The 27,258-nt window shown below is 39.6% G+C and overlaps 1 protein-coding gene and 1 long non-coding RNA gene across 3 annotated transcripts; one reads left to right on the top strand and one right to left on the bottom strand.

The window, feature by feature from the left end:
- Positions 1–120: 120 nt before the first annotated feature.
- On the bottom strand, positions 121–26,866 carry DZANK1 (double zinc ribbon and ankyrin repeat domains 1). 2 transcript variants are annotated; one of them, XM_054822592.1, is made up of 21 exons: positions 26,835–26,866; positions 25,760–25,884; positions 24,944–25,097; positions 23,429–23,546; positions 22,954–23,050; positions 22,060–22,184; positions 21,410–21,495; positions 20,605–20,722; positions 19,539–19,652; positions 15,301–15,393; positions 13,269–13,391; positions 12,079–12,243; positions 11,225–11,453; positions 7,714–7,817; positions 5,556–5,630; positions 4,537–4,633; positions 3,251–3,339; positions 1,920–2,000; positions 1,234–1,361; positions 688–762; positions 121–430 (listed from the first exon to the last, which is right to left on the bottom strand). In XM_054822592.1, exons 2-21 carry the CDS (start codon positions 25,866–25,868, stop codon positions 265–267), a joined length of 2,346 nt encoding a protein of 781 aa, XP_054678567.1. In that variant the 5' UTR covers positions 25,869–25,884; positions 26,835–26,866; the 3' UTR covers positions 121–264. The 2 variants fall into 2 exon arrangements, with proteins under 2 accessions (XP_054678567.1, XP_054678566.1); XM_054822591.1 differs by lacking the exon at positions 26,835–26,866 and adding an exon at positions 26,586–26,713.
- LOC129205305 (uncharacterized) lies at positions 13,399–26,693 on the top strand. Its single transcript, XR_008576683.1, has 3 exons — positions 13,399–13,468; positions 14,402–14,503; positions 26,601–26,693. It is a non-coding gene; the product is annotated as an uncharacterized LOC129205305 (long non-coding RNA).
- Positions 26,867–27,258: the final 392 nt, after the last annotated feature.

Here is a 27,258-nt window from a genome sequence, read left to right as displayed (position 1 = left end):
TGCCTTGGAAGGTTTGGTTGGTCCCTCTCGTTACACAAGTTTGGAAAGGAAAAGCAATCTTGCAGAACAGAGTGCAGCCAGTGAAGAATTGCTCTGAATTGCTGGGAAGGAATGGGGGAATCTTGTACAAAATCGTTGGCTGTTACGGGGCCTGAGTTGATTGTATAGGGTTGTGAAGTCTGCAGGCAGAACCAGACATGTGCGCTTAGGTGCTCCCAAACTCCAAGAGCCTCCAGCTCCGTCTTGGGGAAAAGTCGGTTGCAATCACATGCTAATGAGACCAGTGTTCCTGGGTTTCGTAAGTTTGTCCAACGTTCCCTGTCCAAGCATACTTGCGAACAATGAAATAACTTCATTATTTCCAGCTGTAACAGCCAAATCATATGCCGATTGCCCTTTTGCATTCTTCTTTTTTATGCTTGCATTGCAGCTGTAAATAAAGAACAGATTGTTTTAAGCCACTTCACTAATTCCAGTAACTTGGAATGAATTTAAGTGGCTTGTAGGTAAATGTTGATGCGGAATAGCTTCAGAATTTCTGGATGCCTCTTCCTGCAGGGACACAACTGTGAGATAGGAGCGCCGAGCCTTGGCTGGGCTCCGGCACTTCGGTATTGCCATCTGGGTCTGTGCAGGTAGATTGTGGGTGGCCAGTAGCTGAGCTAGAGGCCCCGCGGCAGTACTTACCCTAACAGCACTCGGATGCACTCCTCTCCCTCCAATCCAAGTAGAACTGCCTCATGGAGAGCAGTGTTGTTGTGCCTGCATCGGAGGAATAAGCAATATACTGACTAAGCAAACTGTCCTGGTACATGGAGAAGTGGTCTAGCAAATTAAACTAAGGAAAATGAATAGGAGGATATTGAATACACCAGAAGTTGCGGTTGTTTTTGGTTTGGGGGGTTTTTTGTTAGGCTTTAGTGTGGTTTATTGTATTGAGTTGAAGTGGATGGGTAAAGAGTTGAATAGAACAGCAGTTTTCCTAACAGGAATTATGAGAAATCTTCAAACCTGGCAACTGAAAGAAGGACTGTGAATACTGTAATCTTTGCTCAGTTGCAGGTTCTTGTGTTTTGTTTTGTTGGGTTTTTTTTAAATTTGGCTTTGAAAGTAGCTCCTCAACTACAGATTTCTGGAGGAGAGGTGGGAGGTTAATCTCTCTAAAATTGGTCACAACTGCTTTTTTTGGTAAAACTTCAAAAGTCCTGAGGTAGACAATCAGTGCTCACTTACAATCCTGACTGCTGGTCGATGTCAGCACCTTTCTGCACGAGAAGGGAGATTGCTTCTGCATGCTTGTTAAGGACAGCAACTGTGAGAACAGGTCGGTCCTCATCGCTGGTGCAGTTTGGGTCAGCTCCCTAGAACGCACAGGAGAGGGAAGGTGAGCTGTTAAAAGCCATAAAGATTCTTCAGCTTCCACCTTGCTTTAATATTATGGCAATTTAAGTTGGTAAATCGACTCAAGACAGAGAAGTATTCAAATTGTGTGGTATTGTTTCTTCTGAAAATGCTTGCATCTCTTAACTCAAAGCCAGAGTAAATGTATATAACGAGCAGTCAAACTAGATTCCACAGTCAGGATGCACCTTACTACACAACAAAAAGGTGGAGGTTATGCTTGCTTTTGCTATACAGAGGACTAGACCCTAAACTGTAAAATGAATATATTTTTCTTTCTGTATGGCCTTGACAAACCCAGAAGAGAACGCCTTACCAGCCAAACAGAAATTTGGGGAGAACATATATAAATGTAAAATAGGTTGGTTCTTCTGGAAAATGCTTTTTCAATCTGAAGATAGTTGTATTGCAAGGATGTTGCCTCCTAAGCGTGCAGTTGAAGTCGCATACCAGGCTAATATTCATGCAGTAAATGGTCAAAGAGTTGGAAGGGGAGACTTCAGCAAACAATAACTTACTTCACTGAGCAATTTTTCTACCAAGGTGATTCTTCCTTTCCCATTTGGACCCAGTTCGTCCAGTAGTTGTCTGGACTCTGGCTGTGGAAACACAGAAAACAGCCAATAACGTTTCCCATAGTGAAAATACAAGTAGGTGGGCCATACTCTGCCTTTGAGTGAAGATGGAAAATGCACCCAGTGGCATGAATGCAGTGTAGCTGAGCCTCGGTATTACTAATTCGTGACCCTTCTGAGGGAATGTCTTTCTGAATCTGAGCAAGTGTTGGATAACCCAGGCTAATATCTCGCTATTGAGGTCTTGATCCAGCAAATGTATCTGCAAATGATGAGCTTTACATCAATGCAGCTCTCCAGGGCTGTACAAAGATCTGCTCACCAAAGTAAAATTAAACATGGGCACAAGTTCTTTGCTATACCATTAAAGTTTGAAGCTTCCAGAACTTGTGCAACTAATTTATTTAAAAAATGAATATGTTTTGCATCATAGAAGTTAATTTACTAAATCTTTAAACAACATTCAAACGACAAAACCTAAAACCTTTTCCTTTTATTTCTTCCCAGCCTTCCACCTCCTTTCTCTCCTCTTTTGAAAACCCCATCACTTGACTGAGCATTTTTATCTCTGAACTCATATATCACAAAGCTCTATATCTTCTTCCACCTGTTGAGTTGGCTAACTGATCCAAGCTTTGATTAATGTACATTTCTGTCTTGAAATTTTCCATGCCATTACTGACTCCAGTTAGTACTAGGTAGTGCTTCCTGGATATTTGGTTTCCAGTGGAAGTAAAGCCTTGCTTCTTGCATTAAGCTAGCCCTCAGTTGTGCTGACATGTCCGCTTGATGGGAAGACTGAATTGACTTAAAAGCTCGTTGCGTAGATCATCTCTTCCCATGTCTAGTTCAGTCTGTGCGAATGAACAGTAGTTCTAGCACAGCCAAGGCTATGTTATATGGAGTCAAACTAAATAGTGAGGTCAAGGGAAGAGGATAATGCCTCCACCTGATGTTGCTTCTGAGAAAAACCTGTAACAATATCAGTCTGCAATAGTCTTTAGGCCTAATGCTGTGTTAGCAAAACAGAATGGGTTCAAAAATGAAAGTAAAAATCTAATTAAGTTCTTAGTAGGAACAAAGTTTAGTTATTTCCAGTTCTGTAATAAATGTCAGTTACTAATGTTCAGGTTTTATATTAAAAGTTGGACTTTTGTCCCCTTCCCCCCACCCCAATCAGTGTAAAAAGCTTTCTATTTTTACCCTCGGATGCCCTCCTTCACGTTAGTGCTGCTCTATAGGTAGTTTTTCCTGTACTGGCAGAAGATACCTACGGGGAGCTTATCTTCTGTTTCTGTAAGTGTTCTTGACTTTGTTCTCTTTATTTTGCCTCTTGAATGGAAAAGATTATCATCATCTTTGCCTACCAGAAATGGAAACAAGTGTTAATTCAAAGCAAAGTCAGTATCCTAACAAGAACTCGGGAGAGAGATCTGGAAATAATTTATCCACAAAAATATTTTATTTTGTGTTGAAATCAAAGCAATATTTATCATTTTTCTACAAGAGAAAGTGATGAAATATTTGTTGCAGATCAGACTGGTTTTAACAAAAGGTTTACACTCAGGCAGTCTTAAAAACTTGTTATTTTGAACTGAAGATTCAATGAAATGTGGAGTTTGGGGGGTTTGAGTCTTTTTTTAACTAGCTGCAGCTATTCAACAGGCTTGACTCAGATTCATGAATTGTTTTGACCAAAAGCCTTACAATTTTTCAATGCTGTTTGGCTCTCAAATACTTAAGAACAAGACTAGGGGACCTTGAGTAGATATGTATGTCCATTATTTTTAAGAGATGTAGTCTGTCAGTGTGCAGGAGGGTTGATAAGGAAATTACACAGCACGTGGGGACCCTTTGAGCTGGGGCTACTAGAGTGCCTGGAACCACAGTCACATTATTGGCACTCCAAAAAACCAGCTCCTAGTGCCGTGGCTGCGTCTTGCCAAGTCTCAGACTGGAAGCACAAAGTGGATGAAATTTATACATGAATTGAAATATATCAAATGGCACTATAGGAATTTCTGATTTCTAATGCCGAATTTACAACTAGTTGATTTGATGAAAACCTAAGTCCAAAATAAGATGTCTAAAATGCCGAGCTGTTACTGACATCAATGGGAGATGCAAGTTCACCATCTCTGAAAACTAGGTCCAGAATTAATATATTTCATCATTTCTTTTCTTTGCGAAATGTGCCAAAGCTGAAGTCCCTGGCACAGCTCAGAAGTAGAGATAATATTGGTATTTATGGCTCCTATTGTAAAAGAATATATAAAGCATCTGAAGTTTTATCACTATAATAAAAACTGCTATAAGCTGTGGCTGCAGTTTACTGTCCTCTAGGAATGAAGCATTCCTGTGACTTTTTGACAGAGTCTGTAGATTGCTTAAATCTCAACCCAGCCACATTGTGAGACTTACAGATCAACTTAAGTAGGCACAGAATGTGGCAATGTGTTAGTTTGTCTGTCTCGGTGTCTAACCTTCTAAGTACTATTTCTGTATTCCTGACTACTATATGGTCTACCTTAAAGATGGCGGGGAAAAAAAGAAATCTCACCAAAACTAGTCTGACTGCCATCTTGTCCATCTCTGACTTCTGTTACAGTATTCAGGTAATGATTGCTGAACTTCACTGGTTTATTAGTATGAATATCCTGTAGAATCATCAAATGCAGACAGTTAATCAGGTTATCGTGTAACGCTGTTACCATCTTAGCACAGAACAGTGGTGTCGCATATGAAAAAAATATACATAGGCTTTTAATATCCGTCTCAAATTAGCAGAAGACAAATTATTATATGTAATTGAACTCTGTTTTGAGGCAAAATAATGTACTATTTTTTCAAAACCTTGTGTTAGGTATTTGTTTTGATTTAGAGGAAAAAAATTGTGACACAACCTCACATAATAAAATGAAGATTCTCATCCAAATGAAAGAGTTTCTACCACTCAAAAGATCTGATTAACTCCTCACTTGTGAAATGACGTGATATACCTTTTCAGGCAAGGTAAGCTTGTTAAGATTCTACACAAGAGATACAGTCTGAATTCTGGATCTTTGAAATGGTAGATTTTCATCTTTGAAAAGCTAGAAATGAATATGTGGGTGGTTTTTGGAATACGATAATTCTGGAGGTAGGGATTTTAAGTGTTTGAATACAGTTAACAGGAGCTCTGGCAAACGTTATCTCCAAACTACTGAAAATTACTAAGCTTGTTTTTTAAGAGTACAATTTGCAGACTGAAGGAGGATCTAAGATCAAGAGCTAAGGGGTGCTAGAATGATCAAACAACATCAGCTGAAAGAAGAATGTTAATATTCATAGCAAATTAATGAAATGCAAGATGATAGCAACAAAACCATAAAGTCTGGCTTAATCAGATTAAGATACCTGTTCAGCCAGCTCCAACAGAAGAAGAAAAAGATTCCTTTCTCTGAAGTGATGAGTTAACACCCTCTGAACAAAAGAATTTCTTGTTTAGACCTGAATTTAAAATATATCAGTGTTACACTGACTAGTCTAGTGACAGCTTTAGACCAGCTCCTAACAATGGGCCTCATCCCCCAAACTAACCTTGTTAACAGCAAGAGCGTAATTCAATGTAATAGTGACTTCATAGTCATCCTCACAGATGGTAGCAGAATTAATCTAGAGGGAAAGAGCAGCTGTTAGTATCTCTTATAAAGTGTACACAGAAATAGTTTTAGGAATAAGTTTTGCTGTTGATGTTTATTACGGAGCCAATACACAAAATCACACACGTGGCCTTTGCCTACGTGTGATATTGTACCAACACTTCCCATCTGACTGAGCAAGGGGCAGGTGGTATTTTGAGTAACTGGAAATATCAGAATGACTGACATGCCAAATGAATCCAAAAGATGTAATAATGCTATGTTTCATGAAAGTTCAGTCATTCTCCACCCAGGTTTTGCAGCTGTGTTGTTCTTAGGACTCCCTACTTCAGGAGAACTGGTTGCTGCTTTAGTTTATCAGTCTGTAGAAGCACAGCCTGTGGTAAAATGTGGGCAACTTTCTATATCAATTCATTGAGATGGTACTGCTGGCAAGAAGACAACGTTATACAAAAATGAGTGCACAAGGGATTATAAAGAAGTGGAATGAAGCTGACAAGGTTATATTGTAGCAGGTGGAGAATTTTGAGATAAGGTTGATTATATTTCTAATCCACATGAAAACTGAAAAAGCAGCATTAAACCCAGATAGTTGGCATCTACTTTGAATCACTTCTGTTACTTTTGGGGGCAGTGGTTTCAAGACAATAGGATGACAAAAGGCCAAGAAGCAGCAGGAATAGCCTTCTCTAGGCAATTTTATATTTTTGAGGCATATCCTTTTGAATCCTCTAGCAAAGGAAACAAGTTGCAGTGGGCCTATACCTCAACTCCACCAAGTAGGTACCTCTCATATTTATACATGTACTACAGCTTCTGAACACAATGGTGGACCCAATAGGTCTCAGTGGGCATAGAGTTCAGATGCAAAGTATCTGATGGAGCGTCATAGGTCCCAAAAGTGTAATCTGCCATATGACAATTCGCTTTCTGACCCCCAGTATTCACAAAGTTTTCTGTAGTTGTTTCTATGAGCTAAAATTGTGGGGTTTTTTTTGGACTGGTGTGTCATATCAGTCAGGACAGGCTAAGAAATAGTGAGCTTGAACTGTAATGAGGGAGGGAGACTTAGGTCAGACACTGGTAAAAAGCTTCCCAGTAGATATGCCAGTTCAAGGAGTTCCCAACCCCATTTCTGCCTGCACCCCACTTCCAGCTGCTCACTGCCAACCTACTTCCGTACTAACACTGATGCCCCTTTTTTCCCTCCAGAGCTGTTTTTAGCCTGGGTCAGTCACTGATGCAGTCCACAGGACATTGCCACAAGCGGTTGTGCTGGCAGCACCTAGGAAGCAGTGTAAGGGGGTGCAGCTCCTTAACCCAGCAGTGCTGCCAAAGAAAGCAATACAGTACTGCAGCTGAACAGCCAGGATAATTGAGCGCAGAAATGGACTGCCTGGGGCAATTGTGAAATCTCCATTGTTGGTGAGTTTGAAAAGCTTCAAGACAAACATCTGTCAGGAACGGTTCAGGCAGAGTTGATCCTCCCTCAGGACAGGGACCAAATGATCTCTCGGTCGTACCAGCCCTATTTTCTAGGGCTCCTTAGGAAGAACCTCCAGTTTCCGCCTTCTTGCTATCAACCCTTTAATCATTTGGTGACATCCTGAAGACTACATCTCCAGCAAGAAAAGCAATACCCTGTTCCTGTAATACTGGTATAGTTTATACTAGACCTAGACTATGTAGCCAAAGAGAATTGCTGCTATCTGCTGGTATAATCCAGCCTGGAGCAGAGGCGAGCATGTCATTATGTCCCATTTCTATCAGGGCTTATTTAACTGACCAACTACATAGATGTTGGTCACCTGTTCTTTGTCTTGATTGCTTGCTGTGGGATACTATCAAAGCAGCTGAGCAAGGGCTTTCTTACTTCTCTTAAAGCTGTGAGGTGAGAGAAGAATAGAAACTGCCACAGAAAAGAAAGCAGGAAAAAATTTTCAGTAAATGAGCAAGAAATGGAACGACAAAACAACTTAAACAGGTCCAGGTATAAAGAAAATGGAGACATTTATTTTTACAGTGTTTATCCAGCAGCCACAATAATCTTTCCATGAGGCTGCATAGGAAGATATTACTCACAAGCTCCTTCCTACCTTTCCCATTTGAGGTTCTCCAATCAGTGCTCTGAATTCAAGGTTGTTCTGAGCATAGCTTCTAAGGTGAGCACAGACGTGATCCAGCTGTTTTCTCCAATAACCTGATCAGAGAGAGTTAAGCAGGAGAAAAATCCTTGAAATTGTGATTAACATTTCTTCTACTCATGTGATGGATGACTTAAAAGATAGCATATTTTCTCTGAGACAAAAAAAAAAAAAGATTTTTTCTTTAGAAAATTCATCTGATCAAGAAAAGGAGAAGCAAATTATACCCTAAAAAAGGTGAAATAATTTCTTATCCATAGGTTAGAATTCATTCTTAGGGCACCTCTACAACAAAACAACATGTCTCGGAATTGTCCTTTGGAGTCAAAACCGTCCCTGTGTGAAGGAGAATCTCACACTATTCCAGATTAAAAAAAAAAAAAAGTACAATATTACAACTAAGCAACTGTGCATTATTGAACTGATTTTTAGTTGATTTGAGATCACTAACAGTAACAATATGCCAAATCTGAAAACTGCGGACATAGTAACACAACCTATATATATAGCATTCTGGTCTGTATAAAGTATTCCCCAAATAAATGCATTGCAATTATATATGGGAGAGCATATTAAAAACTTAAGCATTATTGCTCTTTTGCCTGTCAGGATCTCTGGGAGAGAGTCAGCATTCCTGTATGCCGGTACAGGGCATGAAACATGAGGGGCTGAATGCGCCTGAATTCAAAACTCATCTTAAGGCTTTTAGACTTTTGCAGGTCCTGTCCAAGTATTTCTGAAGCAATGTTTGGTTTTCATCAGAGAGAAAAAAAAAAAAAAAAAGGCCTTGTTCTCACTCTTAAGTAATTGCTATCATGATCTGACTAATGTTATTTTTGAGCATACTTAACGAAAGTACAAAGTATAATTTATTTAGTTGTAAATAAATTGTGTAGGCTTGGTAACCTTGTTTAACTTACACAATGAAGTTGCTCTGACCTTATTCTTCCCTTCATGTTAAGTGAAGCTCAAAAGAGTGAAAAGAAGCTAAGTCAGAAGTGCTGCTCTGACTTCTACAAGAAAAGGCAAGTGCACAAGGATTTTTGTGCTTGGAGGACTCTTCCAAGTTTGAACTGGTAGAAACTATGACAAACTAAAACAGCAAGTCTTATTCGTTAGGCAGCTTTAAAGTAATATAAAAACAAGGATCCACAGAGCAACATAAATTGTTGCCTGCCATGGTCTCACATGGAAAAACTAATACAAGTTGAAAAGAGTAATTAAAAAATCTAAGCTAGACTACTACTTGGTGAGTGATCCCTCCAGACAAGTTGGTATTATTTGCAATAAACTGGTTCATAACTAGCATAGATCCCCAGATTTTATTTCAAAAAATCCAGATGGCCAGGAACATATTCCTGCATGTTTGACATTTTATTACATCTAAAATGATTTTTGGCAGCACTGATGGAAAACTTGAATTCATGCTCTCAATAGTTGATTACACCTATATCACATTGATTTACTGTTTGTTACGGTAGAAAAGGGGAGGCTTCTTTGTAAAGTTTAGCTGGTGAATAGACTTGGCTCCTATTCAAAACAGACTGAAATTACAGCAGAAAAAGAAATACAGTACACATCAGAGGATTAATGTTTTGGTACTGCTGTTATTTCCCCCTGTCTTAACTGGCTGGGTTTTTTTTAATCTTCACAAAAGAAAAGAAGGTTAGTTTATGACTGATAGGTAAAGAAAAAAAAAAAACAAAACAAACAACCCAAACTTATTTAATCACTTGTATTTAAAAAAATTTAACATCAAACGTCTGATACTATTTGAATTGAAGAAATAATGGGCATATTTGGCATATATAAACAAGATTTTCCTGGGTGATAGCGTATGGTCTTGTTGATACATGTAGTTTCAAGCCATATATATAGCTCAGCATCAAGGAAAGGTAACAGCATGAAAGACCTAACTGTAACAGACATTTATTGATTTATAGAATGAAATATGTTCCTCAGTTCTTGGCAGGGTCTAAAGGAGAATACATGACACAGTGCAACTTCAACAAAGTTAACTCTGCTAAATGGATAAAAATTAACATAGTTCAAAAGCAGTTCAGAATTTCTTCCCAACCTTTCCAGTGAAAGGCGTTCTCAGTCACAAGTCAAGAGCTGTACTTCTGATAAAGATATATGTGTTACTTCATTTTTCCTCTCAACACTATTATGGGCCAATCTCTGACTAAATTAAGCTCCCTGACATGTTGAGTCAAGTGTTGTATTTCCTACAGTCATGTCTAAGAGAACGTACCACATTGTAGAGCAAGGGAGTAGGAAAACAGATTTCCCTAGTGATAATTTTAAGAGTGCATCATCTGGATATCTATGCACAGAGTCAAACCAGGAATTTCTAACATTCATTAGCAACTTTTTCTACTCAATAGATAAATAATTCTGATAACGGCCTGAGGGGTTGACCCTCTGATTGTAGAAAAGAGCTAGAGATGGGAAAGCAAATTAAAAAAAGTAATTGCTCCTCCAAACCATGGTTTGATGCTGTAGTGATTTGAAATTAACTTATTCTCTGGATTGCACAGTTGGACTGCCCTGTGAGATTAAAGACAATTTTGCAAATTGGGACATTTATTAGGTCCCTAATTAATATTAATGGACTGTCTTCAAGGGTTTGGGATCCAGAAAGCTGAAGTTGAACTTTTCCCAGGATAGTAAAACTCAAATGTCTAAAAATTGCAAACTTTTTAATGACACGAAACAGTCAAGTGATTCTGCAAAGAACTAACTGACCAAACCAGGGACTGTGAAACAAAGTCATCTGCAGTAATGATAACAGTAGTCTGTGCATGGACAGTCTCTGCAATGAGCAATGTAGATGTACCAATATCTTTGGGGAGCTGGAAGATGGGGCCTACAAAGAACTCTCAAGGTTTCTACCAACCCTATTTTTTGTAATCCTCTTAAGGCTCCCTTTCTCTAGTTTAGTTTCCTTTGCTTCTGAAATGTTTATAATTTATTCCACAACAGCACCCCAAACAAGTTCTTCACATAGACAAGCCTCATCATATTTTTCAAGAGCTATGATCCCCTGTGTCTCAGAGTTTCATTTAACAATACTCCCAGCAGGCACTATCGCAGTTCTAACTGAACTTCACATTGTAGGAGGTGGGGTGGTTATCCGATGGTTTCCAATTCAAATATAGGACTCCTGCCCAGATCTTGTAGGATCTGAGGAAATCAAACTACTAGCAAATTAGTAAGGCTGCACAGGGGTCAGTAACCATAATTCTGATATTGCTGATAGGCTTTCTTTTAGCTGTTGATTGAGATCAGTGATTGAATTTTAAGGCACTGCAATTACAAGTGACTGGTGGGAAGACAGACTTGTAAAGATGTAAATCAGTGTCCTACTGATGGCACATTCCATAGACTATAATCTTTTCAAGAAAAAGCAAGGTCATACCTTGCGGCTTTTTTTAGAAAACATAAAATCAAAACTTCTAACCTTTTCCAGGACTAATGGCTGTCAGGAGAGGCTTATGATCACTCATCTTTTCCAGCTTTTCTTTTTGTGAAATCAGCTCAAGCTCCTTCTTTTCCAACAGTTTGCTAGATGGGTAAAAAAGTCCAATGGTTTGGGTTCCTTTATCTTCTCTTTCTTTTAGTTCTGCCCTTGATTTGGGCAAGGAAATAGGAAGAGGCTGCCAGGCAACTTGAGCTTGAAATCGTTTAGCCTATGGGGAGTGGAGGGGAAGGAAAAGTTTAAGAAGTAATATAATTAGATATAATTAAATGGCTTACAAGCAGAAATTAACTAGAACAGTACATAAAATTGTAAAGGAATGAAAAAGCTAGCTGGAAGAATCATTAACAATTTTTTATTTTAATTACCAGTCTGTAACAATGATGCAACGTATCACAAATATTCAAGCAAAAGCAAAGCTCTTCATGATTGCCAGCAGAATGACATGTATGCTTTTGTAGGATAAAAGCTGGCCTTGCTAAGTATTATGGTCTTTCTTAAAACAGAGTTTTAAAAACACTGTTACATATGCTTGAAAGAATACCTTGTATCAGCAGGACACAAATAGTCCACTTAAAGAACTAAGATTTTTGAAAAGCTGATTGTTTCTCACTTTGCCATTTAGAATAAGGCTGGATTAAGGCCATTGGCTAAGGCTACTTTCTGGCAGAAAGCAGTTCTCAGAATAAACATATCCTTGGCTTTGCCCTCAGCATGCTCACAGACCACAATGTTATCTCAAAGAGGAAATGAATGGAGTTGTGCTGATCTATACCCCCAGTAGACCAGCTTTTTATCTGCGCTCAAACCTGGCTTTGTAATACTGTGTGTCTTACCTCAGAAAACCCCAGTGAGTCCCCAGCACCCATGAGACTGCCATTCTGAGAACCCACCCTTGATGAGGGCTCTATGTAAACACCACAGGACCAACAGAAGCGAGCGTATGGATGGTTGTTTGAACCACACTTGAAACAAGTAAAGTAGGATGGAGGAGGTCCAGGCTGGAAAGTTAATGAAACACTTGTCACTAAGAAACATATGATGAATGGTTCAGGAATGATAAAAGCAGTGGCATGAATTATAAGGAAGTAAAGTAGCACTACCTAAAGCTATTAGATTAGAAATATTAACCAGGATACCAGATTGCTAACACACTGGCAGATGCAAGACAGTAAATCTTCAGATATCTCAGCACTATACTATGGAGGCAAACATTTTTTCAGACAGATCTAGCGTTATAGTATGTTATTTTTTTTAACATATACTTTCAAAAATATGTATTTCTTTGGCAAAGCCCTGTAATTACTGGTGCTCTGATGATACTGAATATTGACTGCAATTATTTCCAGTTCAGTTCTAACACCACCCCCACCCCCCGAGTCCCCTGGTACAAAACAGGACCAATGGTTATGTATTCATACAGGGGAGTATTGCAAATTTTATGTAGACTCAGCTCACAGAAAAAAAACATTTTCTCCTTGAGTGTGATCTTAGATTGAAACACTATACTTATAAAAATATATGCCAGGGGAAATTGTTTACATTGATTGTACCATGCAAAAGCTCTACTGAGCAGCAGTTAAGTACTTGTCTTTACTGAAGCTAATGACGTCTTCAGCCAAAAAAATTATTGCATGCGTCATGTCATCTCTGGTAATTGCCTGTATAGGTGATCATAGCCCAAAGAAGATATGGGAAAACTTGCATTAGGTTAGCCTATACTTTAACCTTTGATGGATAAGTTACTTCGGCAGAGTAGATGGCTATTGCATATCTGCTGATGCTCATTGACCCATGGTAATTTGTTTGTATCTCTAAACCCTTAAGTCACTGACTGACGTAGGGTCAGGATGTCATCTAAGCCTTTCATTTTTCTTTACATAATCCTACGTGCTCTAAGCAAGTATTTTGATAATAATAATCTATGTACTAACTGACAAGAGTTTTGCAAAGAGAAGTTTGAAATTGCTGCTGGTCACAGATGAGTAAAAACAGATTTGTCAGCACAAACACCAAGAGCACATGCCTTGGCTCCACACCAGTCACAGAAACGGGCATCGCATTGGTTAACACGATTGCATTTTGAGCACGAAACTGTCTTCCTTCGCTGGTTGTGGTAAGGCGGGGGGGTGTCTCCTCCAAACATGGGCTAACAAAACAAAACAAGCATTAGGGAGAAAATACTTATTATGAAGAAAAGTTCACGAGCCAAATAAGGGGAAAGAGGTAAGCAAGCTACTTTGATAACATAAAGTAATACTCAGACTAAAAGAATTATTTCAACTTAGAATAAGAAACAGATTGACTTGGATTTAACCTGTAATTATTTTCATTACAAAACCACAGTAAAATGTGGCATTAATTAATTTTCAAATATTTTAAGCAGAACTAGCGCCACAAAAAAATACTTCCTTATCAATGGTGTCATTTTACACTGAGTATTTATTAATATAGTGCCACGTATAATTACACTCAAAGTTAAGTGGGAGGTTTCTCTGATGATAAACTTATATTTTCAAATCCAAACACAACAGCTATTTTTATTTGTACCTTTCTTTGTAGTAGTATGGCAGGGAAAGTGTGTTCAGGCAATGAGTTTTCTCTCAGTTTGGTATTTGCTATGTAAATATTTTTGCACTCTTTTACCCATACAAGCTATATATTACCTAGATTTCCTACTACAATTAACTTACCTGGGTATGCAAAAGAAAACAGATTTTTCAGCTGAAACTTCTAGAGGATGAATATAGATGCTAGGTAGGACAAATAGGTCTTAAAAATGTTTTGTTAGGTTTTGCCTCAGGGCTTATGCAGTTTATTTTCTCTGCAAGTCAGGAATATGGATATGGAACAGATTCTGAGGAAAATTATTTTGATTACAGACACCACAACAGCAAGTAAGCAAAAACACAAAATAGCCCTATTTTCATCTGAGGCTTGCACTGCAATTCAAATGATGTAATTTGAGGGTTCATTTGGAAGATAAAATTTACAAAAGCACAGGTCTAATTATGTTCTAAATCAAAATTATTTAATAGCCATTATTACTAAATATTAATTATTCAGGAATTAATATTGGTTATCACTAATTAATCACTATTAGTAAATTTTCTGATTACTATTAATAATTCTTAGCTAGCTTTTAACTTTCTCTCTTAGCTACTACAAGTCCTCACCATTCAAGTCATATGCCTAACTACATACACAGCTACATATTAATATCTACATTCAGTGAAGCAGCTAAACATATGTTTATCTTAGGTAAGTACAGATTCCTACTGAAATTCACTTTGAAATGACACCTCAGTGGCTATGCAAGAGACTTTTGCCTCTAGCTACTAACAGTTTTAGAACTTGGGATGTTGCCATTATAATCAGAAGATTTTAACTCGCAAATCATTATTCTTCTCTCATTTCTGTATTTATCACAACCTGGAGAAGTGAAATGTACCATAAGGTTTTCATACAAGACTTTTCAGAAGTGAAAGTAAAATTCTTCTAAGGAACCAAATGAGCAAGCTAAATGGGGAGTTGAAACAGACAGCAATTTTAGGGGGAACATTTATTGTTGCTTTTCTCACCTCTGTGCAGAGTCACAGCCAAATACAAGCACAGCAGCTGTATGCACGTAGGGGAAGCAGCAAATGGAGATAAAAATAGTGTAAAATAATACTTTATTTTCACAAAATAATTGAAATCAATGAGAATGATCTTCCTGATGTATATGCTCAAGTTTTCTATTGGAATTGAAAATAATCTGGACACAAACAAGGCTCCCTTGGAATCAAGACTACCTGTTTTCTAAGAACCTCCTGACCTTTCACAATGGCATTTTCAATCCTGACTTCCACAGGAGAAACTTGAAAGTATACAATACACTTATTCTTGCTGTACATTTGTGATGGAGCATCTGTAGGAGTACTGGGCTTGAATATGGCATGGAGGAGGGAATCTCTGCTTTTGTAGCATAGGGACACAGGGATGTGACTTCAGTTTTCCAAAGAAAAAGAATGTTATGCTTTGATTAACCCTAGTGTGATTGATGCAAGAAGCCTTACCGTCTGTATTTCAGGCAGTTTGCTTTCACAAGTCACGCAGTGTTTATGGTGAAGAGGATTTCCTGTACCACACGCCTGACAAATTATTTTGCCCTTTTAAATAGAGAAAGAATACATTTCTCACATAGTATTTGAAAACTGTGCACAACACTAATAATAACAGGACTTGATTTTACAAAGTGCTGTGGTTATTCAGCCTTGCAGATAGAAGAGATCCTTCAAGTCTGTGCTGTGAGCTTCAGACTTTAGTTAGACCATATTGCCTGGCCATCACAAATCTATGTATCTTGGTGACAATTTTTTTTAAACTGTGGTACAGTTCCCACAGGAGATCCAGCATCAACGCCTCCAGATCTTTGTATATGCTACTGTCAGTTTGCTTAGTCACTGCACTCACACAAACCAGATAGTCCAGTACCCGCAAGGAAAATTGTTGTTGTTGAAGATAACATTATTATTATTATTACTATTACTATTATTATTATACCATGAGGGTGCCCTAAAAGATCTTAGTACAGTCGCAATTAACAAGCGAGTTTCCACCAGAGCTAAGAATAATGAGTCTGATATTATGATTGTTGCCACCAAATAATTCAGGTCTGCTTTTCCACCTACATCAGGGCTGCCACAAAACATTAAATTTGGGCCAATATCTGTAATGTACTTTGACATCAAGGTGATAACTGTCTCAGATTATGAATCTCCTTTGTTATCTGATAGTCTTCAGGCGTAATTTCCTTTCAGCATCCTTCTTTTTCAAAAAAGGTTCCCTTGCAATTATCACAGAATCGGACAGAATGGTTGAGGTTGAAAGGGACCTCTGGAGATCACCTGGTCTAACCCTCAAGCAGGGTCACCTAGAGCAGGTGGCCCAGGACCATATCCAGGCAGTTTTTGAATACCTTTCAGGATGGAGAATCTTACAACCTCTCTGGGCAACCTGTGCAGGTGGTCAGTCACCTTCACAGTAAAAAAGTGTTTCCTGATGTTCAGATGGAACATCCTGTGTTTCAGTGTGTGCCTCTGGTCCTGTCACTGGACACCACTGAAAAGACCCTGGCTCTGTCTTCTTTGCACCCCCCCTTCAGGTATTTATATACATTTATGAGATCCCCTCTGAGCCTTCTTTTCTCTAGGCTAAACAGTCCCAGCTCTCTCAGTCTTTTCTCCAGATGCTCCTGTCCCTTAATTGTCTCTGTGGCCCTTGGTTGGAGTCTCTGCAGTATGTCCATGTCTCTTTTGTACCAGGGAGCCCAAAACTAGATGCTGTACTCCAGATATGGCCTCACCAGTACTGAGTAGAGGGGAAGAATCACCTCCCTTGACCTGTTGGCAACACACTTCTGAAATGCAGCCCAGGATACCATAGACTTCTTTGTCCCATGTTGACTCATGGTCATGTTGATGTCCACCAGATCGTCAGGTCTTTTTCTGCAAAGCTGCTTTCCAGCTGGGTGTCCCCCAGCATATATGGGTGCGGGGGGTTGTTCCTTCCCCCCATCAGCAAACTTGCTGAGGGTACAGTCTATCCCATCATCCAGATCATTAATGAAGACGTTATACAGGATCAGACTCAGTCTTGACCCCTGGAGTACACTACTAGTTACTGGCCTCCAGCTAGACTTCATGCCACTGATCATCATCCTCTGGGTCCACCTGTTCAGCCAGTTTTCAACCCATTCACTGTCTGCTCATCCAGCCCATACTTCAGCAGCTTCTCTGTGAGGACCTTATGGCAGACAGTGTCAAAAGCCTTACTGAAGTCCAGATAGACAATATCCCTTGCTCTCCCCTCATCTACCAAGTCAGTGATTTCATCCTAAAAGGGTATCAGGTTGGTTAAGCAAGCATGGCTTCACTTTTGTGAATCCATGCTGACTATGCCTGATGATTTTCTTGTCCTTCACATGCCTGGAAATGGTTTCCAGGATTCCCTGGGTCCTCCTTCTTGACCTTTTTGAAGATAGGAATGAGACTTCATTTCCCCTAGTCCTCTGGAACCTCTCCCAGTTGCCACACTTGTTCAAAGATTATTGAATGATCCCAATAACATCACCCAGCTCCCTCAGCACTCATGAGTGCATCCCATCAGAGGCCCATGAACTTATATATGTCCAGTTTGTTTAAGTATTCTCTAACCTGATCTTCCTCCATAAAAAGTTAAGTCTTCCTTCCTCCAGGCTTTCTCCCTTGGTCTCCAGGGTTTGGATTTCTGAAGGCTGATCTTACTAGTAAAGGCTAAAATGAAGAGGGCAGTCAATACCTCAGCCTTTTCCATGTGCTGTGTTGCCAGGTCACCCACCCCATTGAGCTGTGGGCCTACATTTTCCCTAGTCTTCCTTTTCATATTTGTATACTTGTAGAAGCCCTTATTGTTACCTTTGACATCCCTCACCAGATTCCACTCCACAGGGGCTTTGGGTTTCCTAACAATATCTCTGCATATCCCTCCCAGGTTACCTGTCCCTGCTTCCACCTTCTCTGTAATTCCTTTTTATATTTGAGTTTTGACAGGAACTCCTTATATATCCATGTAAGGCTCTTGGCACTTTTGCCTGTCTTCCTGCTCATCAGGATGGACTGTTCTTGAACTTGGAGGAGGTGATCCCTGAACCACTTTGAATCATCACCAGCTTTCTTGGACCCTTGTTTTTTCCAGGGCCTTATCCCATGGGACTTTTCCTAGCAGATCCTTTTGGCCAAGAGGCCAAAGTCTGCTCTCCTGAAGTGCAGGGCTGTGATCTTGCTTTTTGCCCCTGCTGCTTCCTCTCAGGGTCCTGAACTCCACCATCTTGTGGTCACTGCAGCCAAGGCTGTCTTTGACCTTCACATCCCCAACAAGGCGTTTCTTCCTTGTAAGTATGGCACCCAGCAAAGCATCCTCCCACATTGGCTTCTCAATCACTTGTGTCAGGAAGTTGTCATTGATACTGTCTAGGAAGTTCTGGATTGCTTGTGATCCGCTGTGTTGTTCCTCCAGCAGATATCGGGGTGCTCTAAGTTCTCCATGAGGACCAGGGCCTGCAAATGTGACACTACTTCTAGCTGTCTGTAGAAGACGTCATTCACTGGTTCTTCCTGGTCAGGTGGCCTACAGCAGACACTCACTTGATGTCACCCATACAGTCATGCAAGCCATCCCTCCGCATCTCTGTGGTCCTATCAAGATCACAGCCCTGCAACTGCACACTGATCTCTAATTCCTTGTGTTTACTCTCCATGCTGCATGCATTAGTGTACAGGCACTCCAGAGGGGCACCCCAGCATGCTGATTTCACAGAAAGGGTCTGGGGCGGTGTCCCAGTCATGCTGCATTGTAGGCGCTTCTTTGCTTATATGCAAATGCTTGAGGTGACCTCACTTAAACCTTGTTTTGTTGGTTAAGTGTTCCTTTTCATCCTCATCACCCAAGACTCTTTGCTTGTCAGACTTGTCCATCACTCCCTCACAGGGCTGCTGGTAACACTCCCTCCCCGTTGATTCTAGTTTACAGCCCTTTTGATCTGCCCAGTGCTCCTGCTGGCAAAGGTACATTTGCCCTGTGAGGTGGATCTCATCTCTCCTAAGCAAATGCTGATCCTCAAACAGGGTCCCACTATCATAGAACCCAAAATCTTGTTGCCCACACCAGCTCTGCAACCAATTGTGGATGTGCAGTATCAGTCTTCTCCTCCTCAAATCCTTGCCCCGACTGAGGGGATTGAGGAGGGCCTGTACTTGAGTCCCCATACCCCTGGGCAGGGAGTATTTTGTAGCGCAAATTTTGTCTAATTAAGACCACCAGCACTTTTGGATCACTGATCAAGACTGTGCTCTAACATTTTGGGCATATACTCACTGCCCCAGTCTTGTCAGCCTATCTGTGCTAAGCACTTACAATCAAATGAGGTAAGCAGAGTAATGAGGACATATTTAATAAACTTAAAATGCTTAGTAATACTAAGGCCATAAATCATAGAATCATAGAATATCTCTCTACTGAACACAAGTGTATGCATTCCTGTCATTCAGACTGCTATATCATGTGCTCTTCAGCATGCCTTCCTGAGCTTATGTGGTTTACCTTTAATGATTATTTCTATTCAAGGTGGTTTTAATCCTACTAACTCTTAAAGCTGTCATAATGTAATTATACAAACCCAATTTGGATAAAAATATTTGTAATGAAGTCATCTGTTTGTTAGAAAAATGCATGCCAGGAGGTCAATTGCTATTTAGTTACATTTATTCTCGATTACCTTTATGCAGATTTTGGTTTGGGGTTGCAGCTGTGGAGCTATTGGTGACTCACATACAATACAAGTGGGCGTATTCATTGGCACAAGGTGTCTGCATTCAAGACATGGTGCCATCTGAAGAAAAAGCCACATTGCAACGTGTTAAAGACCATAATGAGATCATTAAAGTTATCATGAGATTTTCGATATTTTTCTCATTAGAGTCTACATCAGCAGCCAAGTCACTGGAAACATAGCAACTGACAGCAACAGATGCTGATATTGATCCTTAAAGATCAAAGGCTATTGAGAAAATATGAAGACAACTGGAAAGAGAATTCTTTACTGCCTACTAAAAATATGCCAGAAAAGTACAAAGTTAATTTTCAGTAAAATTAAAATGCTACTATAAAATGTGTGCAGGTAATTGAAATCCTCCTAATTATGAACCTAAAGAGGTGGTGAATATTCTCAGTCATCACTTGAAAGTACAGCATTGCTCCTGACAAAACATCTTTCTGATGATACCGGAAAAAAAATACACCACTGACTTCTTAGATCAGGTTATTATGTCTTGGGAAGAGCTTAGAGAAGACAGTTACAGGCATCACTGTAAAAACTTGGTGCTGTTACGTATGCCCACACATGTCACCGTTTAAGGTTTCAGGCATATTAGATGGATCTTCTACAGCTACGACATAAGCACTAGTTACTAACCAACTAACTGCACTAGTGAGCACTGGAATAAGATGCACATGCATGTCCTGAAGATGCAGTGGTGGTTGTTGCAGGATGAGGAGGAATCTGAATTTGGTAATATTTCCTGACATGGGCGAATAAAACACAATTTACTTTTTCATTGTTATCCTTAATAAAATATATGGCACTTGAAGCAATCTATGGTTAATTTTGCCCATCATTTAAGAATTATACTGGGTCCACTGCTAAAGGTATTGAACAATCAGAACAGAACTTCCCAAATGAATGTGTGACTAAATAATGGTTTTGCCAGCATTGACTGTGTTATTTGCTGAGGAAGTTGGTTTCTCCAAAGACGATTTGTTGATTGTTATGATGTTTTGCTGACCTGCGCTCTTTCAGGGGGTAGGAAGTGATGTACTGGCACAGGTGGGATGGGAGATCCACATTCCTGACAGAAGTGGGCCAAGGGGTCTGACAGGCGGGGTGCAGAACAATGTCCACATCTGAAAATAAGAGCAAGCTGGCTGAGCTTGTTTAGGTATAGTACTGCTGCATAATAATGAATAATCTGGAGCTTGTTGTGACAGGACTTAGGCCACTGATTTCTCAGGTGTGGTTTCCACACCGTGGTGGTCCACCAGACCATGCCCCAGCATCCATGATATGAGGTTCTGAACTCTAAACAGCTGTGCAAGGTAGAAAGCTCTCTGGCTGCTATGGAGTTTCATACTTTCTTCCTCACCATGTGAGGTAAACAAGTCTCCTGACATGCAGTCTGTATCAGGCCTCACAGCTGCACCATGGGCAACCACTGATGTAGATCACATAACCCTTTCAATACTGATGAGCACAAATGTGCTGTGAGACCACTCCAGTGAGCACCTGCAGCAGTGAGGGCTGTACTTTAATTTGAAAAGACAGCTTTTCCTCTGATCTTACAGGTATTAGGAATTTTTTTTAAAGGTTGATGAGGTAGTTGATAACTGTGTACGGTGAAATGTAAATAAAACTATATGTAAGAGAAAGAATTTTCAAAGCCCTACCTAGATCACATTCTCCAGTTATAAGCCAGTGTCTGTCTTTGCTTTCCTCATTTTTATAGAGCTCCACAGTATTATCAACTTGGTTGCAAAAGGCAATTACTCAGTTACTTTCCAAGAACAAATATGTTAAAAGGAGAAGTCACTTACTTGAGGAAATCTGTTTCCCTCTGGATCCTTGACACCTGTGTGCTTGCTAAGCTTTTCTGGCTAGTCACTGCAGAAGAACTAGCAAACTAAAATAAAGGTATTTCTTTAGCCTTAGTGAGCAAATATTTGCAAAATGCATATAAGAGTAGAAAAATCAGCTAAAGATGTTATTTGAGACAAACTGCACCAAAATGCATTGCTTTAAGGAATATCTACTACATTTGATTCCCCCATTAGCTACATTAAGGATTCAGAGCTTCTTCCAATAAAAATAAATCAGTGTCTTGCTAGTTACTTTCACGATGGCATTACTGAATATTAAGTTTTAAATATCAACTTGCCAACATACAGCAATAAGTATTTGCTAATTGCAGATTCAGTAAGGTATTAGAAGAGAAATAGTAGGAATGCAGGTGTTATTAATTTGCTTTACCTGGTTTTGTCCTCACTGGTAAATGTGTACTGCTTTGTGCATTCACATTGCCCTGTGTCATTACCAGTAAATTTAAATTAGTACTGCATAATACAGCCAAAGGCATCAATTTTTGAGAGATTATATGAGAATGATCACAAATCTGCACATCTTTATTTTTTTAGAGCTCAGTGCTGATGACAGCCTTTACAGTTCTCCTCAACACCCCTTTGCTTACCTGTAACGACTCTATTGGTAGTGCTGAGATGTATTCCTCTCTGTACTCTGTTGTTTCCAAATGACTGGCAGGGAGCTGTCGTCCTTGCAGGGACCTGCGAGTAGTCTTTCTTTCTCTTTCCAAGTCTAAAATTACAATCTTGTTATTCCACTGTCATTCACTTCATGCAGTTAACATATATCTTAACATGAATATTACATACTCTCACTTTAAATTCCAATAGCTAAGCATATTTAAAGATATATTTCACATCCACATTTGGGATTCAGATAAACTGCATGGCATTACAGGAAATTAAACTAGAAGAAACCTTGTTCCTCTCTGAAAGAGCTTACTTCTGTATTTTTCTCTATTTACGGTTTTCTTCCTCCCTGCATGCTCAAAAAAAAAAAAAAACGAGCTCCTAAGAATAAATTAATGAGTAAATATTAATATGATTCCCTGCTCCTAAACAGCCCCTTTGCTGTTACCATGGAATAACAGGCTTTATCTACAGAGAAAATCTGGGTCAAGATATCATTTCTGCTTTGTGTATTTATTTGGGAATCTTACTGCAAGCAAAAATCAGTAAAGAACTCTGTAAAGAATTTGCAATTCCATCAATTCAACAGCATTTTCTGGCACAAAGGGAAATATAGACTGGGCCTTGTTATATTGCTGAGAAATGAATGACATTTTAATATGTTTTGAAGAAGTACTGTGAAATGTATGGAAGGAAATTTTTGTTCTCTATTTGCAGTGTTGATCAATTGAAACTGGAATTCCCAGAAGATGTTCTGTCTTCTGAGATGGTTTTAAAATTACCCATATTGTACCACTGATATAAGAGGAAAACTTTACACTATTTTCAGCTAAGACAGAAGTCTCTCTCAGTTTTATGAAGTAATACTATACCTTGAAAATCTTGGGGTGCTTCACTCCAGGCAGGCTTGATTTCCACATTCACTCCATTCTTCCTTGGTTTTGTAGTAAACATTCTACCTTCCCTCTCCTAAAAAGTAATTCCATTTGAATTCTAAATGACATTTTTGGTTTTGCTCTAATCCCCTCTTGCTATAATTATTTGTAATGATTTTAAAAGTACATGGTTAAGGTATTTATTTTAGATGCAAGCATTTGAAAAGCTTAAATTATAGATGTATTTTTAAAATATTTGACCTGAATTGGTGATAAAATACCAGTGGAAAAAAGAAAAAAAATGTGTCCCCTTTAAATTTTAATATTATAAAAAGTGCCAAGGCAGCAAAGACAGGCAAACAGAGACAATAAAATTTATTAAAAGTATAGGCAGTCAAGGTTTAATCTCTAAGTAATACTATACATACAACATTTTATATTCACACAGGGGGTTACAATTGCTAAAACTTACCTGTGTGGCGATATCTTTTAGGAAATTCTTGTCACTGTCTTCAACAGAGAAGAGGATGTTTGGTTGCTTTTGCTCCACCAGAAACACCTTTGTGACAACTGTACTCTCCCTGCAGTCCCTGAAAATCAATGTTCACAAAGCTACATACATGCCACAAACCCATGTGCAGTGACAAGTAAATCACTGTTGAACATGGCTCATTTGCTGGAACATCTCTTCCAAGCTTGCAAGTCACTATTTCAGTTGATAAGTATAATCCTGGGCAATACTGTCAGGAACTACTGCTTTGTTTTATTTTGTTTTTTTTTTTTTTTTGGGGGGGGGGTGTTGGTGGTTTTTTTTTTTTTAAGTTTAAAATGTGCATGATAAGAAGTTACCAACAAAATATATAGATACTTTAATTCCTGAATATCTTTTACATGTAAAAGTCTTGATACTCCTGTGTCTGCTTTCTGGGGTAACTAGCATTTGCCCGCGTTGCAGAAAATAGAGGAGAGCAAGACTTTTCTTCCATTCATAATACCATATTCATTTTCCTAGTAGGTAGTACGCTATTTATTTGATACAACAACTGTCATTCTCTACTTTTTATTAAATTACAGCAGTAACATTGAAATTGCTGTAAATGTCCAAACCATTCATTTAGGATTTATTGTCATTTTAGAGCATCTATTTAGCACACCTGAAAGCATCTTAATAAAAACATACTGGAAACAAGTGTTAATCTGCATAGTGATATCAGAAAATACATATAGGCCTAGGTTTTGCATGTCCCTGCACAGGGAATATATGTTGTTATATTCCAGTGCAGGCACAAGCAAAGGCTACCTGCAGGTGCTGACAGCAGGGAAGAGCAAGCAGAAATCCCCAAATGGAGTGGAAGTTTTGCTCGCTTGGAAATAAAAAATAATGCAACAGGGTACAGCCAGAGAATTCATGTGTCCTCTCTCTGTCTCTAAGCATAAAGTTAGTTTGGAGAAAGTCAGTGGCTGTGCAGCAAAATCCTGTTTTCTTTCTATGCATTGTATTGTTGCTTTAGCCTTGCGCATACAACATTGGACTTACGCTGTAAGGTTTAGCGTTCTGTGCTCCTTTGAGAGAAACTAAGCAAATTCCTGGGAAAACCAGCTTCTATAAATCTGCTGAATCACTGGATTACCCCAGAAAACACCATACTAGTCATCTGGCATTTCTGATGATCACGCTCAAAAGGATGAGCTTTAAGTATAGTATATTTTATTAGTTTCTCACCCACGACCTCATTGGCCTACATCCACAGCCCAGGAGATAAACATCCAAAAGATAATCCAGCTGCACAAACACTTAATGGATAAAAAACATCATGAGAAAGTGAAGTCAATGCAACCCATGAAGATGGCTTAGACTGCAAACTGGTTGGGGAAGGGGCGTCTCTCATTTGCACAGTATGGTGTGCTTTAAACAACATGGCTCCAAGCCATGACTGAGATACCTGTCCCTTGCCAAAACACAACTCAAATAAAACAGGATACTTACTTTGTAACTGCCAGTGCCTTGACCATTATTTTCCCAACTGGTAATATGATAGGACCCTTATACTTAAAAGTGTTATGCTCTCCATAGCCAGGTTTCCTAATGAGTTCTGGTTTACTTCCATCTAAAGTGTAATAAATAGAGACCTCAGGTGTATCTGAAAGTCACAGAGAAAGTAATTAGCCAAACTGTATTCAACCTATGAAAAACAAGCTCTACACTTCAAAGTACTCACCATTGTACTTGATTTTTCTCACATAAACAAAATAAAGCAGTTACATAAATGACTGAATGTTTGGGACCAAAACTGTTTCTCTCATGAAAAATTAGTTACTCAACAAATGCAATTTCATTATAAGCAGTATTTCTCTTCACAAAGAAGCTGTGCAATGGTGTTGTATGAAAAAATTGAAACAGCTTGTCCAACCTAATGACAGAAAAGATATTTTCTCCCATGGTGAAAGGTGAGATTTCAAAAATTTTAAGGAAAACCTTTGGGGTGAGCCTGGCACAGGGTACTTTCAAGCACTGTTTTTGCAGGCAAAGCAAAATGCAACCGCTTAAGAACTTGATCTTGGAAGCAGTTAAGACTACTAACATATATGAAATAACACATATGTCAATAATATTGTTGAATGTATAAAATTAAGTCCAAGTATATTTCGTGTATCAAAACATGTTGGTTAATTTTATAAGTCCCTTAATGAAATGTTCACCCATAAAAATCACAATTAAATGCAAACAAAAGTAAAGAGGCTAAAAGTTTCAAATGAACACATAAGAAAAGGTTTTATATAGAGTCAAAGCTCTTATTCATACCTGATTTTATTTCTATGAGAGTATTTGTGTCTATTTCATGTTTAGCCTTCCCTGGAAGAGGGATTCGAAGTGGTATGACCTGAGGAACTGAGACAGAGCCAGCTGTCATTTTTCTCAGCAGTGATCTTTAAAAAAGAAAAACAAAAAGGCAGACAATTTTCCTAAACAGAAGAATGCATTGACGAATATGGTCTTTTAACGTGATTCCTTGTCTTCATTTGTTTCTCTTAAAAGAGAAAACACTGGGTTCTTTAAACTGTTAGTTCTTATTAATATTTGTGTGATTTTCACATTGAAAAGAAGATCCTAATGATCATCACACTTCTGACTTATTCTCCTGTTTCACAACTGTGAACAAAGCTTGAGACAAGCACTGTCGCTTTCATTTCACTTTGGGCTTCCTTGCTCAAGTCCGATTTCCATGTATTAAAGTGGAACTGCTTTAGCATCATACACCAGTGATACATGGCAGGAGCGAGTAACAGCAAAGTATCTCTACCCTAATCATGGCAGATGTGGAACCCGCCTCTTGTTTCATTGTGGCCATCTGAATACATACAAGATGTCCTGAAAAGGGCTAAAGCAAGACAGTTACTGTTTGAGCATATCTTAGCTATTGTATGCATTAAGAATATACCTATAAAACAGGTGCCAAACATGATTTATCATAATTTACATAGTCATTATCATGTCACACAATTCAAGAATGAAAAATTGCGTTTGGATACGATAACATTTTACAATACAAAAAGATGTACTCCAGATCTTGGGAATTGATACTCAGGGCCAGGAAACATGCCTAGAAAGATTTTGTTTTGTAACCAACCCTTGTATCCTCCAGAAGCGTCTCTTACGCTACTCATCGACACAGGCAGTAATGATTCAGCACAGGAGGCGTTCGTTAGTCCACGCTCTCACCGGGGCTACGCTGAGGTAAGCCACAGTGCCGCCTGCGTACGTTCCTTGGCTGGGTTGCCCAAAACAGCGGTAAACGAGTGCGGGCAGCTCTCAGCCAAACTCATGGGCTGCACACAGTGCCACGGGAGATGCGGTGACGGGTGGATCAGACCTTTACCTGACGCGAGTGCGCAGAAAGTATTTTTTCCTCAAGGACCCGCCTGCTCTTGGCACACCCGGGCCAAAAGCACAGCGCCCCGTGTCAGCCCGCTGGGACACAAACGGCCCTGCCCCAGCGCGGGCTCCGGCCCTGCCCGCACTTGCCCTGCCAGGTCAGGCGCCACTTCCCGCCCCCTCACGGCACGGCCCACCCCCACCCCACTGCATCCCTGCTCTGCAGCCCCGGCCCTGCTGCACGAGCCTGCCCAGCCCGCTCGATCCTGTCCCACAGCCCTGCCACCCCACACGGCCCCACGGCAGACCCCTGCCCGCCCCCCCGACACCCGCTCGTACAGCCCCTGCTCACCCCGCTCGACCCCAGCCCACAGCCCTGCCCACCCCACCCGATCCCCGCAATAGAGCCCTGCTCACGCCGCTCGACC

This window comes from Grus americana, chromosome 3, assembly GCF_028858705.1.
Source record: "Grus americana isolate bGruAme1 chromosome 3, bGruAme1.mat, whole genome shotgun sequence".
Lineage (NCBI taxonomy): Eukaryota > Metazoa > Chordata > Aves > Gruiformes > Gruidae > Grus > Grus americana.
This window is presented reverse-complemented; position numbering and strand designations above follow the sequence as displayed.